The following is a 21,036-nucleotide window of genomic DNA, read 5'->3' as shown; positions in this document are numbered from 1 at the left end:
CTGCGAACAAATTTTGAAACCGCAAACATATTTTGAATTGTGAACAAATTTAGAAACATGAAACAAATTTAAATTCGAGAACAAAAATATAAAATTGTTAAAATTTCCTATTAAACAGAAAACATTGTTCGAATTGTGATCAAATTTTGAAAAATGATAAAATTTCAAATTCGTGAACAAAACTATAAAATTGTGAACATTTCCCCTTAAACCACAAACATTTTTCGAATTGTGAACAAAATTAGAAATAGAAACAAATTTCAAATTAATGAAAAATTTATAAAACCACGAACATTTTTTAAATATGTGAATTTTTTGGAAACCACGAACATTTTTCAAATTGTGGAATTGTTTTGAAACATGAATATTTTTTCATTTGTGAACAAATATTGAAACTGTGAACATTTTTTGAATTGTGCGTAAATTTTAAAACAGTCAGTGTTTTTGAATTATGCATAAAATTGAACTTAGAAAAAAACGAAATAGAAGCAAAAGAAAATACAGAAAAAGGAAACATGGACATTTTTTAAATACGTGAACAAATATCAAAATTGAAAAATAGGATTTTCCCATTTTTGTTCGGCCGTTCGTGTTTCGGGAGTTCCTATTTAGCGCATTCTGTGGAAATTAGACGCCTCTTTGCACAGAGCGCGCGCAACTAGACCGGCCCGTTAGAATAGAACTCTTAACCATTGGCCGGGCGCAAATATTACGTAAAAGATAATCCGCGAAACTAACAAATTCCATCTCCAGACCTTCTGTTGAGGGATTCCATCACCAGTGTAGGGTTGTACTAACAAATGATTGCAGAAAATCCGTAGCGCCAAATCTAAAGAACAAACTACAGCAGTGTGACTGAACATTACTCATTGTTTTCAAATTTCAAACTACAAAAAAATTATTAAATTCCAATTTATTTTGGAAATACGATTTTTATTGAAAACCTGGAATGCATTTTGAATTCCAAAGATAAATTGGAAACTAAGAGCAAAAAAATCGTATTTTTATTCTTTTACCAAAATGAAAACAAAATTTTAAACATGGAAACATTTTTGAAAGTGCAAACAAAAAGTTGAAATCTTGAAGATAATCATAAGCATGAACATTTTTCTTAAGAAAATGTGCACAAATTTTGAAAACGATATCATTTCCTATAATTCTGGATATTTATTTGAAACACGAATATGTTTTTCAAAAATGTTAATATTCTTTGAAATTCCTGTACTTTTTGAATAACGAACATTTTTTGGAATTGTGAACACATTTTGAAAACGAGAACATTTATTGAAATTACAAACAATTTCTTGAAAAACGACTTCTGAAAAAAAGGAACAAAACTTGAAGTGCATTGTTTTTCAAAAGTATGAACATGATTTCCATAGTATGAACAATTTTGAAATTGTGTGAACATTTTTTGAATTCGCAAAGAAAATTTGGAAACATGTTTTTTATGAATTTGTGAAGACATTTGGAAAGCTGTAACATTTTTGGAAATTCCCGCATATTTCTCTAACTCCCAAAGAAAAACTGATAAATACTAACATTTTCAAACAATATTTGAAACCCCAAATTTTTTCCAAAAACACAAACAATTTTATAAATTTTGAAGAATTTTTTGAAACAGGAACAAAATTTGATACACTAAACTTTTATGAAACCCGAACACAACTTCAATTCCAAACATTGTTTTTTGAAATAGCGAACAAAATTATGAACCTCAAATATATCCGAAAACATGATTTTCTTTGGAAGTTTCAAAATACCAAACATTATTTCACATAGCGAACAAAAAATAAAAGTTTTGAAAAATATAACATGGAAAAAATTACAAAAAATACATTGTTTCAATATGAACATTTTTAAAATTCCAAACATTTTTGGAATTTGCGAGCTAATTTTGGAAATGTGAACAAAAGTTTGAACTTTTTGAACATTTTCCCGAACGTTATTTCAAAAATCACGAATATTTTTGGAATTTGTAATCAAAATTAGAAAAGGTGTAACAATTTTCAGCTTCTCAAACGTGAGAACATTTATTTGAAACCTAGAATTTGTTTTACAAAAATGAAACATATTTTCAGACGTGTGAACTTTTTATGAAAATCACAAACATTTTATTGAAGTATAAATAAAAATGAAAAAAACAGCAACATTTTTTTGAATATCCGAGATATGTTTTAAACCGAGAACAAAGTTAGAAAAGTCAAACATTTTTGCAAATAGGGCAAGAAATATCGAAAATCACGTACATTTTCGAAATTCGTAAAAGCAAGTGTTTGAAAAAGAAGAATGAACATTAGAAAATAAATGTAATAAAACTAAAATGGAAATAAAAGAACAAAAAAATGAGAAACTGAAAAAAATAAAGAAAAATAAAGGAAAAAAGAAAGTGTTTATGAATATTTATTTTTATACAAACTCATTTTTTGGATCTGCAAGCAAAAAAGGATACCATTTTTTTGGAAAGTCGAACAATCTTTGAAAATTTGGATCAAATTACAAAATAATGAGAGCAGAAATTAAGATTCCAAATATTTTTTTTAAAACATGAACAAAATTTGAAAATCTTATTTTTTGAATACACGAAAAATTGGAACAAAGTTTAAAATTCTAAACAAGGTTTGAAAAATGAAAACAAAATTTAACATTATGAACAAATTTGAAGAACAAAAAATAACATTACATACAGTTTTTGAAAACTTAAACAAACTTTGGTTTTTTTTTCAATTATTGAGGAAATTTCGAAATTCTAATCTTTATAAAATTTTAACTTTTTTATAAAATTCAAAAACAGGTACATTAACAGAATCTTAGATTTTTTTAAATGCAATCATTTTTGGAATTTCTAAAGAGTTTTTGGGAAGGAAAATAAAATTAAAAAAAAATGACACAGAAAAAACGAAAAAGGAAAAACAATAGAAAGCCAAAAGAACCCAAAAAATACACACAAAAACAACCGGTTTAGGAACCTACTTCGCAAAACTGGTTGCTCGCAGTGTATATATCCGGAAGTGGGCCAGCCAATATTGGCTGCTTGCATCACTGCTCTGTGCGATTGTCCGACACTTTGCCGCAACGAGCAGCAAATAAAGTTTTCCCGTGCTTCCCAACAGTCTGGTCATTACAGAAAGTTTGAGCATTCACCTGAATATTCTGGACCGATTGGTTTGACAGTGTGGCCATCTCTAGTTTTGGATTTTTCGAGAATTTATAGGCAAAAGAGGTAGGGCAAAGGAGCCATGTGGGGCCCACAAGCCTGCCAGGCGCGCCCCAGGCCGCGGCTAGGGGGCTTGTGGCCTCCCACAAGGTCTCCTGCCTTGGTTCTCAAGTCCCGTACATATCTTGTGTTATGGAAAAAATCACCGCTCAGGTTTTATTCCGTTTGGACTCCGTTTAATATTCTTCTCTGAAAAAGGTCAAAAACACGGAAAAAACAGAAACTGACACTTGGCACTGAGTTAATAGGTTAGTCCCAAAAATAGCATATTTATGCATATAAAACATTCAAAGTTGACATGATAGTAACATGGAACCATAAAAAATTATAGATACGTTGGAGACATATCAAGCATCCCCAAGCTTAACTCCTGCTCGTCCTCGAGTAAGGAAGTGATAAAGACCGAATTTTTAATGTGGAATGCTACCTAACATATTTGTTCTTTGTAACTTCTTTCTTGTGGCATGAATGTTCAGATCTGTAAGATTCAAAACAGTAGTTTACTATATACATGAAAACAATAATACTTCAAGCATACTAGCAAAGTAATCATGAACTTTTGAAATATCAAGGCCAAAGAAAGTTATCCCTACAAAATCATATAGTCTGGCTATGCTCCATCATCCCCACACAACGAATTTAAATCATGCACAACCCCGGTATTGGCCAAGTAATTGTTTTCGCACTCTTACTTTCTTAAACTTTTTCGACTCTCACGCAATACATGAGCGTGAGCCATGGATATAGCACTAAAGGTGGAATAGAGTGTGGTGGAGGTTGTGAGGCAAAAAGGAGGAGATGGTCACATCGACTCAGCGTATCAACGGGCTATGGAGATGCCCATCAATAGATATCAATGTGAATGAGTAGGGATTACCATGCAACGGATGCACTAGAGCTATAAGTGTGTGAAAGCTCAAAAAGAAAACTAGTGGGTGTGCATCCAACTTGCTTGCTCACGAATACCTAGGGCAATTTTGAGGAAGCCCATCACTGAAACATACAAGCCAAGTTATATAATGAAAATTCCCACTAGTACATGAAAGTGACGAAACGAGAGACTCTCTATCATGAAGAACATGGTGCTATTTTGAAGCACAAGTGTGGAAAAAGATAGTAGCATTGTGCCTTCTCTCTTTTTCTCTCATTTTTTTGTTTGGGCTCTTTGGCTCTTTTTTTTCATTTTTTGGTGGGCATCTTTGGCCTCTCTTTTTTCCTCACATGGCACAATGCTCTAATAATGATGATCATCACACTTTTATTTACTGACAACTCGATACTTAGAACAATTATGACTCTATATGAAATACCTCCGGCAGTGTAACGGGATGTGCAACGATCTAGCTTAGCGTATAACATTGAAATATCTCGCTAACTATCTTACGATCATGCAATGACAATATGAAAGTGACGGCACATGTCATGAGACGGAACAGTGGAAGTTGCATGGCAATATATCTCGGAATGACTATGAAAATGCCATAATAGGTAGGTACGGTGGCTATTTTGAGGAAGGTATATGGTGGGTTTGTGCACCGGCGAAAGTTGCGCGGAGCTAGAGAGGCTAGCAATCATGGAAGGGTGAGAGTGCGTATAATCCATGTACTCACATTAGTCATGAAGAACTCATATACTTATTGCGAAAGTTTTATTAGTAATCAAAACAAAGTGCTAAACGCATACTCTTGGGGAAGGGTTGGTAGGTGCTAACCATCGCGCGATCCCGACCGCCACATAAAGGATGACAATCAATAAATCAATTATGCTTTGATTTCCTAACATAGCGCTTCACCATACGTGCATGCTACGGGAATCACTAACTTCAACACAAGTATTTCTAGATTCACAACACCCTACTAACATAACTCTAATATTACCATATCCATAACTCAAAACTAATTATAAGGAATCAAACTTCTCTTACTAATCAATGCACATGAATATAGAAGTTTTTATTATATCCTCTTTGGATATGCCTATCATATTTAGGACTAATTTCATAGCACACGCCAATTACCAAGTTACTTAGAGAGAGCACTCTCAAAATATATAAGTGAAGATCGAGAGTTTTTGTTTCTTCAAAATACGACACCTCCGTGCTCTAAAAAGATTTAAGTGAAGCACTATAGCAAAGTTATCTAGCTCAAAAGATATAAGTGAAGCACATGCGAGCTAAATTGCCTAACTCAAAAGATATAAGTGAAGCTCATTGAGTATTCTAGCAAATTCACGATGAGTGCATGTCCCTCTCAAAAAGGTGTGCAGCAAGGATGAATGTGACAAAACAAAAAGCAAATACTCCTATAATACACGACGCTCCAAGCAAAACACATATCATGTGGTGAATAAAAATATAGCTCCAAGTAACGTTACCGATGGATTGAAGACGAAAGAGGGGATGCCTTCCCGGGGCATCCCAAAGCTTAGGCTTTTCGGTGTCCTTTAATTTGGCTTGGTATGACATGGCATCCCCAAGCTTAAGCTCTTTCCACTCTTTATTCCATTGTCCATGAGAACATCACCCAAAACTTGAAAACTTCACAACACAAAACTGAAACAGAAACTCGTGATATCATTAGCATAAGAAAACAAACCACCAACTCTTTAGGTACTGTAGTAAACTTGATTTCTATTTAGACTGATGTTATATTACTGTATTCTCACTTTTCCATGGCTATTACCCCCCGATACTATCCATAGTTTCATCAAAATAAGCAATCAACACAACAAAAACAGAATCTGTCAAAACCAGACCAGTCTGTAGTAATATGTATACTTCGTATACCTCTCGCATCCCAAAAATTCTGAAAATTATGACAATTAGGGAAATTTGCATATCAACCAGAAGCAAAAAGAATCAACTCAAAAGCTCTTTCTGGATAGGAATTAAAAATAATTTCATGAGCGCAAAGTTTCTGTCTTTTTCAGCATGATCAAACAAGCATCACCAAAACTAATCATAAAGGTTCTACTTGGCACAAACACTAAAAACATAAAAAACACAATCATAACATAATTATGATGGTGTGGACACAACAAAACAGAAAGTGAAAAGCAAAAATAAATTTATTCATTGGGTTGCCTCTCAACAAGCGCTTTTCTTTAAAGCCTTTTATCTAGGCATTGATAATTCAATGATGCTCACATAAAAGATAGCAATCGGACACGAAGAGAGCATCATGAAACATGTGACAAATATATCTAAGACTAACATACTTCCTATGCATAGGGATTTTGTGAGCAAACAATTTATGGGAACAAGAATTAACTAGCATAGGAAGGCAAAACAAGCATAACTTCAAAATGTTGAACACATAAAGAGGAAGCTTTATATTATTGCAATATGTGAAAGCATATGTTCCTCTCCCATAGTAATTTTTAGTAACATCATGAAGGAATCTTACAATATAACTATCACACAAAGCATTCTTTTCATGATCAATTATACCATATGGGTCATCACCAAAACTTGGGAAACAAAAAATATCATCTTCATCAAGCATAACATCCCCAAGCTTGTGGTTTTGCATATTATTAGCATCATAGATATTCAGAGAATTCATACTAACAACATGGCAATCATGTTTTTCATTCAAGCAGATATCATGAACCACTTTATAATTTTCTTCTTTCAACACTTCATCAAAATTTTCAGATTCATGATTTTCAAACAAAACTCCATAGAGATAGTCAAGTGCACTCAACTCACTAGCAAATTGTTCATCATAATTTGATCTTTTGAAAAGATTAGCAGGTGGATGAGAATCCATATCAATAGATTTTTAGCAAGCGAAGATGCAAGCAAATAGAAGGCACATGGCAACACAAGCAAACATAGCAACAAAAAGGCGAACAGAAGAAGAGCGAATAAAAAGGAAAATCTTTTTGGTATTTTCGGAAAATCGTTTTAGAATTGGGGGAGAGGAAATGAGAGGAAAAAGGCAAATAATGTAAATGCAAGAGATGAGTTTGCGATAGTTACTTGGATAAGCTTCACTTTGAATACTCACCGACAACGGCACCAGAAATTCTTCTTGCTACCTCTTGAGCTTGCGTTGGTTTTTCCCTTGAAGAGAAAAGGGTGATGCAGCACAGTAGCGATAAGTATTTCCCTCAATTTGAGAACCAAGGTATCAATCCAGTAGGAGTATCAAGATGAGGCACCAATGTACCTGCGCAAAAACAAACAAACTTGCACCCAACACTATAAACGGTTTTTTAATCCCTTCACGATTATTTGCAAGGTGAGATCTGAAGGTGAAAAGTGCAACAAAGTAAAATTGTAGATCTGAAAATATGATGTGAAGTAGACCCGGGGGCCATAGTGTTCACTAGAGGCTTCTCTCATGGTAGCAAGTATTACGGTGGGTGAATGAATTACTATCGAGCAATTGATAGAATCGCGCAAAGTCATGATGATATCTAAGGCAATGATAATACATATAGGCATCACGTCCAAGACAACTAGACCGATACTTTCTGCATCTACTACTATTACTCCACACATCGACCGCTATCCAGCATGCATCTAGTGTATTGAGTTCATAACAAACAGAGTAACGCCTTAAGCAAGATGACATGATGTAGAGGGATAGATTCATGCAATATGATATAAACCCCATCTTTTTACCCTTGATGACAACAACACGATGCGTGCCTCGCTACCCCTTCTATCACTAGGTGAGGACACCGCACGGTATGAACCCAAAACCAAGCACTTCTCCCATTGCAAGAATTATAGATCAAGTTGGCCAAACGAAACCCACAACTCGAAGAGAATTACAAGGATACGAAATCATGCATATAAGAGATCAGAGGAGACTCAAATAATATGCATAGATAATCTGATCATAAATCCACAATTCATCGGATCTCGACAAACACACCGCAAAAGAAGGTTACATCGGATAGATCTCCATGAAGATCATGGAGAACTTTGTATTGAAGATCCAAGAGAGAGAAAAAGCCATCTAGCTACTAGCTATGGACCCAAAGGTTTGTGGTGAACTACTCACGCATCATCGAAGAGGCAATGGTGTTGATGAAGAAGCCCTCCGTGTCCGAATCCCCCTCCGGCAGGGCACCAGAACGGTCCCAGATGGGATCTTGCGGAGACAGAAGCTTGCGGCGGCGGAAAAGTATTTTCGTGGCTCTCTCTGGTGGTTTTGGATTTTTAGAAAATTTATAGGTGAAAGAGGTAGGGCAAAGGAGCCACGTGGGGCCCACAAGCCTGCCAGGCGCGGCCCTCCTAGGCCACGGCTAGGGGGCTTGTGACCTCCCACAAGGTCTCCTGCCTTGGTTCTTAAGTCCCATGCGTATCTTCTGTTATTGAAAAAAATCATCCTGCAGGTTTTATTTCGTTTGGACTCCGTTTAATATTCTTCTCTTAAAAAGGTCAAAAACACGGAAAAAACAGAAACTGGCACTTGGCACTGAGTTAATAGGTTAGTCCCAAAAATAGCATATTTATGCATATAAAACATCCAAAGTTGACATGATAATAGCACGGAACCATAAAAAAATATAGATACGTTGGAGACGTATCACTCCATTCCTGTTTTATTTACTTTTACTATTTTTTTCTTTTGCTATATCACTATCTACCATTATTTGCTTTTATCCATACAACTAGCAAGGCGAGGGGATTACAACCACCCTTGCCAAGTTGGGTGCAAGCAATTATTTTGCTTGTGTGTACGTGCTTCTTATCTTGTTAGCGTGGAGATTCCTACTAGTTCGATTAAACCTTGGTTCTTAACTAAGGTAAATACTTTCTTCTGTTGTATTACATCACCATTCCTTTTCGGGGGAATCCATCAACTCCTACAGGAGTAGGAGTGCACAAGTTCAATTCAGATTAAATATTTGGGATTTTCAATTCATTATTGGCATCTCACTTAAGAAATGATTGAACAATAGGAAAGGTAAGTTGCTCTTTGTTGGAGGGTGACTATTTATGATCAATTATGTTCTTACAAATTCTCTACATGATCCTTTTTTCAACTTCCCAAAGCGGTATTGCAAATACTTGATGACTTCAGATCCAGATTCTTTTGGCAAAGAGAGACTGAACATAAAAAATATAGGCTAACCAAATGGAGTGTGGTGTGCGGAACGAAAGACGAGGAAGGTTTAGGCATTAATGATCTCCAGGTCAAGAATGATGCTCGTACATTTGAGTTAATAAAAACATCCTTTCCCATAAAAGAATAATAGAAATGGTACTTTGAAGTTATCTTAGTATTTTAAATATATATTTACGGTATGTTTTGTATGAATATTTTTTTAGGATATGTAATAACGCAATGACTATAGCTAGCATTCAACAAGTCATCAGAAACCCTCGTTGAAGAGTCTATAGTAATTGGGCCAGCCCATCTGCGCACCTGAAAGGAAAAAGAGAATGAGAAGTGGAAGAATGCAGGGATTGTTCCATGGTCTTTAGGAAGATAGACAGTCCTGCTAATTACTCCGCCCGCTTCCGTTAGTGATTAGTCATACGGGCGCGACCCGCGTGAGGCGATTCGAGCCAATTTCCTCCTTTTTTTCTTCTTTTGTTTATTTCCTTTTAAAATTTTGTTCCTTTTTCATTTTTTTGATTATTTTTTTCTTTCTTTCTTTTGGTTTTCATTCTATACTTCTGTATATCTCAACAAAAAAAACTCTAATACATGTTTTACACTTTTCCAATACAGATTTAACATTTTTAATACATGGTCAACATATTTTCCGTATATTTTACTTTTTCTTAATGCTTGATATTTTTAATACAAGATTGAAAGTTTTCGAATATATAGTAAAAAAATTCTATACACACTTTTGATTTTTCAAATGCTCGATCAACATTTTTCAAATACAAGATTACCATTTTTTAATAAATGGACAACATTTTTTATGCATATTTAATATTTTTCAAATGCTTGATTGATATATTTTATATGCAATGTTTTATATTTTTGAACACATGGTCAACCATTTTTGTAAGTACTTTTAATACCTCTCAAATGCTTGAGTGACCTTTTGATATACATGATCCAATTTTCCAACATTTTCGAAATACAGGGTCAATTTTTATATACACATTTAGCATTTTTCATATGCTTGATTGAATTTTTTCTAATGCTTGTTTAACAGTTTTTCAAATGCTTGATTACAATTTGTTATACATGATATAAAAGTATTCATTATTTTTTAATACATGATCAACATTGTTTGTATACACATTTACCATTTTTAAATATTTGATTAACATTTTTCAATCACTTGTAAACCATTTTTTTCAAATTCTTGATTAACATTTTCTAAATGCATGATCAAATTGTTTCGTCCACATTTTTTTGTATGCAATTTGTGTATGGGTTTTGCTACAGCTACATACGTATTTAGGTAAAGTTAGCGCATCGCTGATTTGTTGTCATTAGATTGGAAGAAAAAAATGGCGAGGGGCTGGAGAATTAGATTGTAAAGTTAAGTTGCAAAACCACGTTTCGTAGGTGTAGGATTATTGCTTGTGTATACATGATAAATATTTTCTTAGGACACATTTTCCTAATGCTTGATTAACATTTTTCAACTGTTTTTTCTAAAAGCTTGATTAATATTTTGTAAGTAAACCATCAAATTATTTCATTCACATTTTTTGTATACATTTCCGTATACATCATAAACATTTTCTCTATACACATTTAACAACAGTTTTTAGTTGTTTAATATTATTTCCAATTTTATATGTAGAGTGATTTGATAATATATTTATTTAGAATATTTCAGAAATATAAACAAAAAAAGATAAAACACAAAGATAAATAAAAATAAAAATCAGTTCTGTTGTTTCGACGTGCTTGTCCGGCCAACTCGCGCTACCAAGCGAGGGTTCCTACACTCTTGCTGAACGTAAGATATAGAGGCGTCCATGTAATACATATTTTGATTAGGCCATAGTGATTCTGACGGGCCTATCAAAGATCCAGCTAAACGAGGCAGATTTTATGGGCTGGGCTTTTTGAGCGCTGCGCTGGTGGGCCTTCTCCTCCAACATACGGATTTTTTGCGGCAGGGCGCACACGTAGTCCCGCGCACGCCTTCCCTCGTCGGAGAGTCCCGCCGCCGCCAACTCCTCCACTCCCCACTGCTTTATCAGGTGCTCCAAAATGCTACGGTAGTCGGAGGCGGTGTAAATGCCGGCCTGCTGGGCCACAGCCCCGTAGTGCGCGAAGAGGTCGCCGTCGCGGCCGTCGTTCATGAGGGACGCCGGCATGACGATCCGGCGGCGCATCATGTAGGCCAGCGCGCGCACGGCGCCGTCCGGGTCGACCTCGAACAGCTTCCCCACGATTCTCGTGTAGGCCAGCTCGTGCCGCTTCTCGTCGGCGGCGATGGCGCCGCATATGCGCGCGAGCGCCAGGTCGCCGTGCTCCTTCGCGCGACGAGCCATGTTGCCGTGGGAGATGGAGGTGGCGCGCTCCTGGAAGGCGACGTAGATGAAGCCGTGGTAGGGGCTCCGCGCGGCCTTGAGGACCATGCCGGAGTTGATGAGGTTGTGGATGGTCCTCTCGACCTGCGGCATGTCGACGCGGCCGGAGAGGAAGAGGTACCTATTGAGCACGTCGCCGTGCCGGTTCTCCTCGGCGGACCAGCCTCTGGTCCAGCGCGCCCATGCGGTGCCGCTGGAGCCTGTGAGATCATGCACGGCCTCGAAGCGGTTCGCCATGCTCTGGTAACTCGGGAGCGCCTCCTCCGTCACCATGTTGCCCACGAGGCACACCAGGTGCGCGTCGGGCAGGCAGGCCGCGCGGGCGCGGATGTCGCAGCATGCCGCGTGGAAGCCGTCGGCGCCCAGCGACGCCGGGTCCGGCAGCAAGTCCGACGGCTGCCACGCCACCTCCGCGGGCTTAAGGAGCGGCACCACGTTCGCCTCCGCCCAAGGCTCCAGCTGGTCGAACACCTCTAGCTTCGCCGGCTCCAGGTACGCAAGCCACTCGTCGTCAGTGCCCCCCTCCTCGAGCTTAACCGCACCGGCGGCGCTCCGGCCAGTGCGCCTGCGTAGAATTCAGCGAGCGAAAGGTCAGTTGAATTGCATGCATTTACATACTATCGAATTATTCATCCATGTGTTACCCTGAAGTAGTAGTAGAACATCTGTATGTACGTACAGGTAGGTGATGCTGGTCACCGGCTGGAGAGCTGTATCATTCCTTGTTCTTGTCGTCCATGTCCTTGCCGCCGGTCGACAAGGTTGTTTGAGGAGCAATAAAGCCGCCATATCGCACTCAATTTTAAAAGGAGTATACCTTCTCTTGGGTGGTAGTACATTTTTTTTGGGGGGAGCGTGGTCAGTACATATTTATAGAGCAGCTAGTTGAGAGTGGTTTTTCTAGCTGTTCGGGTTTCTATCGGATAAGCGGATGCCACACAATAAAGCGATGAGATTAGTGCAGTATTCAACGGTCAATATGTGTAGAGTGTTGTGTACGGAAATGTAACCCATGTGTATGTATGTACATGTTACCTATCATTAAATTCAACATAGTGGTGTTAGCTGGGGAATCAGATATTGTCTACTCCCTCCATTCCTAAATATAAGTCTTTTAAATTTTTTTACTAATGGACTACATACGAAGCAAAATGAGTGAATATATACTTTAAAATACGTCTATATACATCCGTATATAGTTCTTTAATGAAACCTCTAAAAAGACTTATATTTAGGAACGGAGGGAGTAGGTCATACAGCGAAGCCGGGCATATCCTTTCAATAAGAATAGCCTGAACAATACAACTTGTGGCAGCGGCAACAAGGATCAGAAGACTGGAAGAGGGATAAATTTGTCTGGGTTAGTCCATGATCATTCTTGTAGTATTGTTCGATTCACGAAATAATAGATTATTTGTGAAGCATCTATTATGAAATTGCAGGCCTGGCCATCCGTATTGTTATAATGCCTCCATCACTAGTAAAAATAGGTCTTTGTTTCGAAGCATTAGTCTCGTTTCGTTTTTGAACCAGGGCTAATGCTGCCACTGGTCCCGGTTCATGAGGCTAGGCTTTAATGCCGGTTTGTGTTACCAATCGGGGCTAAAGAGATGGTGGCAGGGTTGCGTTAGGCTGGGCCCCCCGCGAGTGCAATTAGTCCTCACTACAAGGAATATGCTGATACACGGCGCTATTTTTTCGTCGCTACATCGTCACGGTTTTTGATTTACGACGATCTCACGACGAAAAACTAAGCGTGGAAAACGAAGCGTCACAAATGAACAGCAGCCACGTTTTGATCAAAATCGTCGTAACTTTTACGACGATTCCTGGATTGTCGTAACCTTTACGACGATCCTAAATTGTCGTTGGCAATCAAACCCAGTCCTACATGGCAGTCCTACGTGGCAAAATTACGACGAAATCAAAACGTCATGGTTGAAATCAGCCCAACCCATTTCAATTGATCACATGGGCTGGTTTTATTTTTTTGGGCTTTTTCTTATTGGGCTTCTTTTTGGGCCTTAACCTATTTACAACCACTTCTATTTACAGCCAGGGCCCAAATACATTTGGTCCAATTTCAGTTTTGGCCTTTTTTATTTTTGATTTCAGCAACTTTTGTTCCAGAACTTGGTTTCATTTCTATTTGTTGGGCCTTTTCAACCCAATTATTTGTCCAATATTAAATACAACACTATTTTATATTCAAATCAAGAAAACTCCAAGTCGAATTAAAATAATCCATCATATAACATTACATAATACATCTTCCAGGTTTACATAACACAATAAGTCATCTCCTAAATACATTTCCTTACAGAGGAATATAGCAAAAACAAACAGAATTACACAATAGAACAATGGCACATCTGCTACTGTCACTACAATGGACTTCATTCCACTCTCCTATGAGACATGCTCGAGATGCGACAACTTGTCATCCTACAAGTAGACTCTTTTGCAATCATCTCTATCCGAGCCTGAAAGAGCAGCAAGTCCCATTTTATTTTGTAGAGAACCTGTACAGGAGTAAGAAATGCAAGAGTCAAATAAAATCCATCAGCCAGTGAACAAACAAGAAAGCTACCAGATCTTCAGGAAGTAAAACAATTAAACATTCACAATTTATAGATACACCAACATCTATGAACCTAATCTGCACTATGGGTTCAATGCCATCAGCATCTCCAGGGTTTATAGGAGAAAAAGTGAACGACAGGCAAAATATTCATACTTAAGACTGAAAAACAAAGATAGATGCTGTCCTTAGCAGAATCCAGACCAGCGAGAGTTGTATGCGCATGACTTAGCACAACTCGGAAATTGCACTAATGACAATGTAGCAACTGATCCACTAATAGATGGTATGCATGCAGGGAAATATAGAGCAACTACAAGTCCTTTAGTCTACACAATATACAACCACTAATAGATGGTATGCACGCAGGGAAACATAGAGCTACTGCAAGTCCTTTAGCCTACACAATGCAGGGGAAGGAAAAGTGCATGTACGAGCTAGTAATAGATACAAGGCTTGTACATGCTATGGTGTCACAATTTTTTATCAAGCAGCACGAGTTGTCCTGTTTACAATGGATGATGCGTGAGAGCATTCATCTGATGAACGCTCTTGCATTAATTGTGGGGTAGAGCGGTATAGTAGCTCCTACAATGAGGTTTAGTAACATATTATTCATAAAACAACCGGTACCAACTGAGTAAATTAATTCAGTTTGCTGGGCAAAGCTAACATGAGTGGTTACAGAGAAGTCACAAAGCGTTGATGGTTCACGGGCAGTAGCTTTCGATAAAGAAATGTACCTTCTTTCCTCGGATGACAACCCCAGGTTCACCTTGGATGACCATGTACTTTGTGCCTCTAAGGAAAAGACCAGTTTGTGCAAGATGTCCGGGTTCGTCAAAGTCTTTAATGATGCCAGCAATCTCCTCAGGCTTGAACCGCAGCATCCAGAAGCAGAAAACAAGGGAAAGCTCAGATAGGGCAGGCAAAGCAAAACATAAAACAGTCATAATAAACACATTGTCCACACACCACAATAGGCTTTCATGGTGAATTGAGGTGTCTTCTGAAACAAGAGTATAGTTACTACTAGCACCATACAACACAATGATATCATACGGCGTGATTTAACCAGCAGTCAAAGTTTGGACAATGTTTGACCAATACGAAAATATCACCATCAACCCAATCAAATAATTACAGTATGAACATATTTTACGCCATGGGACTAGATGTATTGATTTGGTATTGTAAATGCTCATGTTTTTTTATAAACCAGGTTAAACTTCAGGAAGTTTGACTTATGACAAAGCTAACACGTGAAGGAAAAAAATGGAGACAAATGTCTATTCTTAAACTGCACAGTTCAACAAGCAATTTAAGTATTTTACACCATTGCATGACTAAATATCAAAACTAATTGATAACAGGTTTTATAGCTAAATTACGTTCACACAAGGAAAACAAATGACCCCTGGAAGCTAACCTGTACACCTTTTACTTGCATCTCCGTATTATGCTTCTGAATATTTCTCACTCGCGATGACCGGCATGTTCTTCGATGAGCGTTTTACGGTATTGATCTAAATGTTTTGTGGTGGCCTATGAACTCAAAAATACGCTTGGTCGGCATGCCTAATAATTCAGCTAATTGTGCTGTCTCCGAGCAATGAGCGTCAGCAGCCTGAGGTTCGAGCTGTTTGCAGCCACAAATCTTAGCGTGCAAAGGTCTGCAATATTTTCTACATAGAAAGCGATGCAGCATTGCCAGGCCCAGTCGCCAACGGTGGTGACGTGCTCTGATTGTGCAGGCATGTCGACAGCTTCTTCCTCCCTTCCTCCGTCGCTTTGTTGCGTATGAGCGCAAACATGTTCATTCGCATTCTCAACGGCAGTCCACATGGTTCACAGTCTAGTCACACATTCACATTTCAGCTTAATATGAGTAAAAGAATCACCAGACTCCGCAAGTTTTTTGTTAGAAAAAAAACTCCCTGATATATCAGATCAAATTTTGATTGTAAAATTGACTAATAAAATATGAGTAACAAAAAGTAGTACTAAACCACGGAAAACCTCCCTAAAATGAAAACTCAATAACATGAATTTTGTTGCAAAAGTTTGATCCAAAATACAGCGGACTGACAAACCCGGCCATTCATTTATAGGAATGGAAAGACGATAAGGAAGCACACTGTATTTGCTGCAGCTATATCTCGACTCAGGATTCAGTTCTAAGCATTAATGGCGCACATGGCAGTTCAGTCAGTAGCTGTTCTGTTAGATTGAATAGTTATCTGTATATATATTTGTATATTGTAACGTATCCTTGATACACCATCTATAAATATATGTGATAGGCCATTCCTAAAGGGTCGAGCCAGTTCCCCTAAACCCTACGTTTAACATGGCATCAGACTAGGTTAGGGTTTTAGGTCGCCACCGCCTCTCTCCTGGCCGCCACCGCCGTCGCTCCGCCTCGGGCCGCCGCCGCCGCCGCGATCTTCTGTTCGCCGCCGCCGCTGCATCCTCCCGGGCCGCCGCTGCTACCGCGCCCCTCCGGCCGTTGCGATGACGACCACCGCCACCGCTTCCGCCTCCGCCGGTTTCCTCCCGGCCTCCCTCGCTGCGCTCCTCTCTCGCCCGACCGACGCCGCTGTTGTCGCTGCTCCGATCAGCACCCTCAGCGTCGGCTCCATCTTCTTGGCGGCATCGTACTCGTCGCCACCTCCGGTGCCTGTGCTGCCGTTGGTTCCCTCCTCGGGGACCCCCTCGGCGCCCGCTCCGGTCGCTGCCCTCTCGGCGCCGCTGGTAGCCGCCTCCACGCCGCCGGCCACGACGCCCATGGAGCCCTACTTCGACGCCAACACTGCCCAGCCGCCGCCGCCGCTCGGTGCCTATGTGGCGCCGACGCCTGTGACAGCGGCTACTGCGGCGTATACGCCGCCTGCTGTCTTCACACCGGGGAGTCTACCTGCGTCGTTCCAGTTCGGCCATCCCATCACCACCAAGCTATCTTCGAATAACTACGTGTTCTGGCGTGCGCAGGTTCTTCCACTCCTTGGGAGTCATTACCTCCTCGGCTACGTCGACGGCTCCTATCCGTGCCCTCCTGCGGTCGTGGACAGCGTCAATGGACCCGTCTACAACCCGGCGCATCGCGTCTGGACAGGGAAGGACCAGGCGAACCTCTCGGCTATCCAGGGATCGCTTACCCCGGAGGTTGCCGGGATGCTCGTCTTCGCCAAGACCTCTCACGAGGCCTGGACTATCCTGGAGCGCTCCTTTGCGTCGCAGTCGCAGGCGCGTTCCAGTGCTCTCCGTCGCCAACTTGGCGAGTGCGAGAAGCTCGATGGCACGGCCACCGCCTTCTATCACAAGGTCAAGTCCATCGCCGACACTCTGGCCTCCATTGGCCAGCCTCTCACCGACACCGAGTTCAACTCCTACATCGTCAACGGTCTTGACGAGGAGTATGATGGACTTGTGGAGATCATCAACGAGCGTGGCCACACGTCTCCGATGCCGGCGCACGAGCTCTACTCGCGTCTTCTTCTCACCGAGCAGCGCGTGGAGGCGCGCCGCACTCGTGGCCGAGGTCTTCCCTCGGCAAACGCCGCCTACAAGGCGGTTCGGGCTCTGCCGCCCACTCGCCCCCCTCGGGCAAGGGTCCCACTGCGCCGCTACTTTCGACCCCTCCCCCTGCATCGTCCTCTGGGGGGGGGTCGTCCTACCCGGGAGTGCCAGCTTTGTGGACGTGCGGGTCACTATGCCTCTAAGTGCCACCGCCGCTTCCAGAAGAGTTTCCTTGGCCTCTACAATGACGGCAAGGACTCGCGCAACAACGAGCGTCAGGCGCAGTTGGCTGATAAGCCAGCACCTCGGGAGCAGCAGGGACACACACAGTCCTATCCCGTTGACCCCCACTGGTACATGGACAGTGGGGCTACGGATCACCTCACCAGCGAGCTCGGCAAGCTCCACTCTCGTGAGGCCTACCACGGCACCGACAAGGTTCACACCGCCAATGGAGTAGGTATGCGCATCTCTCATATTGGTCAAGCATCTCTTCTCACTAGCCATCCAAATAGGAGTCTTCAACTTCGTAATGTTCTTCGCGTTCCTGCTGTGACGCGTAATCTCCTTTCAGTTCCTAAGCTTAATGCTGATAACAATGTTCTCTGTGAACTTCACCCCTTTGATCTTTTTATTAAGGATCGGGCCACGAGGGACGTTCTTCTTAGCGGACGGCTATGCTAGGGTCTCTATCGTCTGGAGCATCCTGGCATCTCTCAGGTTTTTAGCGGAGTTCGTGTTTCGCCGTCACAGTGGCATGCTCGTCTTGGTCATCCTGCCACTCCTATCGTCCGTCATATTTTGCGTCGTCATGAGCTTCCTAGCATGTCTAGTAATAAAGATGTAGCAGTGTGTGATGCTTGTCAGCAAGAGAAGAGTCATCAACTTCCTTTTTAAGCATCTAGTCGTGAGGTCAAACATCCTCTTGAACTTGTCTTTTCAGATGTATGGGGTCCTGCCCAGACTTCTACCAGTGGTCATAATTATTATGTCAGTTTCATTGATGCTTAGAGTCGCTTTACTTGGCTTTATCTTCTTAAGCATAAATCTGATGTGTTCCATATAGTTGTTCAATTTCAGAAACATGTTGAACGCCTTCTCAAGCATAAGATTGTTCATGTGCAGTCAGATTGGGGTGGCGAATATCGCAACCTTGATTCCTTTTTCAGCTCGCTTGGGATCGCGCATCGTTTAGCATGTCCACATACACATCAGCAGAATGGTTCTATCGAACGTAAGCATCGTCATATTGTTGAGACTGGTCTTACTCTTTTGGCCCATGCTTCTGTTCCTTTTCGCTTTTGGAGTGATGCTTTTACCACCGCATGTTTCTTCATCAACCGTACTCCTACTCGTGTTTTAGACATGAAGACTCCTATCGAACTCCTTCTTAATGAACAACCCGATTATACCTTTTTTAAGGTGTTTGGGTGTGCTTGCTGGCCACATTTACGTCCCTGCAATAAACGTAAGCTCGGGTTTCGTTCTAAGAAGTGTGTTTTCCTTGGCTATAGTTCCCTTCATAAAGGATACAAATGTCTTCATGTTCCCACAAATGGTGTCTATATATCTCGGGATGTTGTGTTTGATGAACATGTGTTTCCCTTTGCCAACTTACCTGTGTCCACCCATGAGTCGCCATCTATGCATTCATCTTCTCTTGCCTCTGACCAATTTGATGATGTTGCATATGCTCCTATTTTGTTACCTAACCATGGTGCAGGTGTTGGTAGAGGTGCTCGTCTTGAGCTTCTAGACGAGCCTGCAGCGGCACCGGCTGCTGCCGATCGCGAAGACTGTGTATCCCTGGCGACGTCGGTTCGGTCGGCCCCCCTCACGGCGCCGATGCAACCGGCGGTCTCGCCTGCGCTTGGGCTGATGTCGCTGGCCTCGCGCCCCGCGCCACCCCGGTGAGCCCTCGCCCCGCCTCGCCCGTGCGGCCGTCCTCGCCTGCGTCACCGTCGCTACGCCTGTCAGCGCCGTCCAGCCCCTCGCCGGCTGGGCACCCGTCACCACCGCCCAACCCCTCGCCGGCTGGGCTGTCTTCACCGCCGCCCAGCCCCTCCCCGGCTGGGTCGTCTTCCTCGACGCCCAACCCTTCGCTGGCTGGGCCCTCTTCGCCGACGCCCAGCTCCTCGCCGGCTAGGCCCACATCACCGCCGCCCAGCTCACCGCCGTCTGGCCCCTTGCCGGCTCCTGTGGCCTCTCGCCCACACACGCGCAGCCGCAGTGGTGTTGTCTGCCGTCTTAAGCGCACCGACGGCACTGTTGCGTGGTATGCCTCTTGCATGGCTGCTGCTCTTGCGGATCCGTCCTTGGAACCGCGTACGTATCAGGCTGCGCTGACTATTCCTCATTGGAGAGAGGCTATGGAGCAGGAGTATCACGCTCTTCTTCGCAATGAGACGTGGACTCTGGTTCCTCCACCCCCTAGGGTCAACGTCATTGATTCTAAATGGGTCTTCAAGGTAAAAAAGCATTCTGGTGGATCTATTGAGCGCTACAAAGCGCGTCTTGTTGCTAGGGGATTTCGGCAACGCTATGGTCTTGATTATGAGGACACTTTCAGCCCTGTGGTCAAACCTACTACTATCAGGCTTCTTCTGTCGCTTGCAGTTACTCGAGGTTGGTCTCTCCGTCAGCTTGATGTGCAGAATGCTTTCCTTCATGGCTTATTGGAGGAGGAGGTTTATATGCGACAACCGCCTGGTTTTTCTGATCCTGGTCGTCCTGATTATCTATGTCGTCTTACCAAAGCACTCTATGGTTTGAAGCAAGCACCCCGTGCCTGGCATGCCCGTCTTGCGACAGCTCTTCGTGCTCATGGTTTTGCACCATCTACTGCTGATTCATCATTATTTCTTCTACAGAAACCTGAGGTCACTATGTACTTGCTGGTTTATGTAGATGATATCATTCTGCTAAGTTCTTCACAGTTTGCTGCTGACGCTCTTGTTCGTGCTCTTGGTACTGATTTTGCTGTGAAAGATCTTGGGAGACTTCACTACTTTCTCGGTGTGGAAGTGGCTCCTAGGGATGCTGGTCTTGTTATGACACAAAAGAAGTATTCATTAGACATGTTGCAGCGAGCTGGGATGCTTAAGTGCAAGACGTCAACTACCCATATGTCTACCACTGACAAGATCACTGCTGTGTTGGAAATATGCCCTAGAGGCAATAATAAAATGGTTATTATCATATTTCCTTGTTCATGATAATCGTCTATCGTTCATGCTATAATTGTAT

General features: G+C 41.5%; 1 protein-coding gene across 1 annotated transcript; it reads right to left on the bottom strand.

Annotated features, from left to right (window-relative positions):
- Window positions 1–11,112: 11,112 nt before the first annotated feature.
- Window positions 11,113–12,479, bottom strand: LOC123424958 (acyl-[acyl-carrier-protein] desaturase 7, chloroplastic-like). The gene is made up of 2 exons (XM_045108640.1): window positions 12,370–12,479; window positions 11,113–12,255 (listed from the first exon to the last, which is right to left on the bottom strand). The coding sequence occupies exons 1-2, from the start codon at window positions 12,477–12,479 to the stop codon at window positions 11,148–11,150; spliced, it is 1,218 nt and encodes a 405-aa protein (XP_044964575.1). The 3' UTR covers window positions 11,113–11,147.
- Window positions 12,480–21,036: the final 8,557 nt, after the last annotated feature.

Source organism: Hordeum vulgare, chromosome 2H, assembly GCF_904849725.1.
Source record: "Hordeum vulgare subsp. vulgare chromosome 2H, MorexV3_pseudomolecules_assembly, whole genome shotgun sequence".
Lineage (NCBI taxonomy): Eukaryota > Viridiplantae > Streptophyta > Magnoliopsida > Poales > Poaceae > Hordeum > Hordeum vulgare.
The sequence above is the reverse complement of the archived record's forward strand: the minus strand, read 5'-3'. Positions and strand labels throughout refer to the sequence as shown.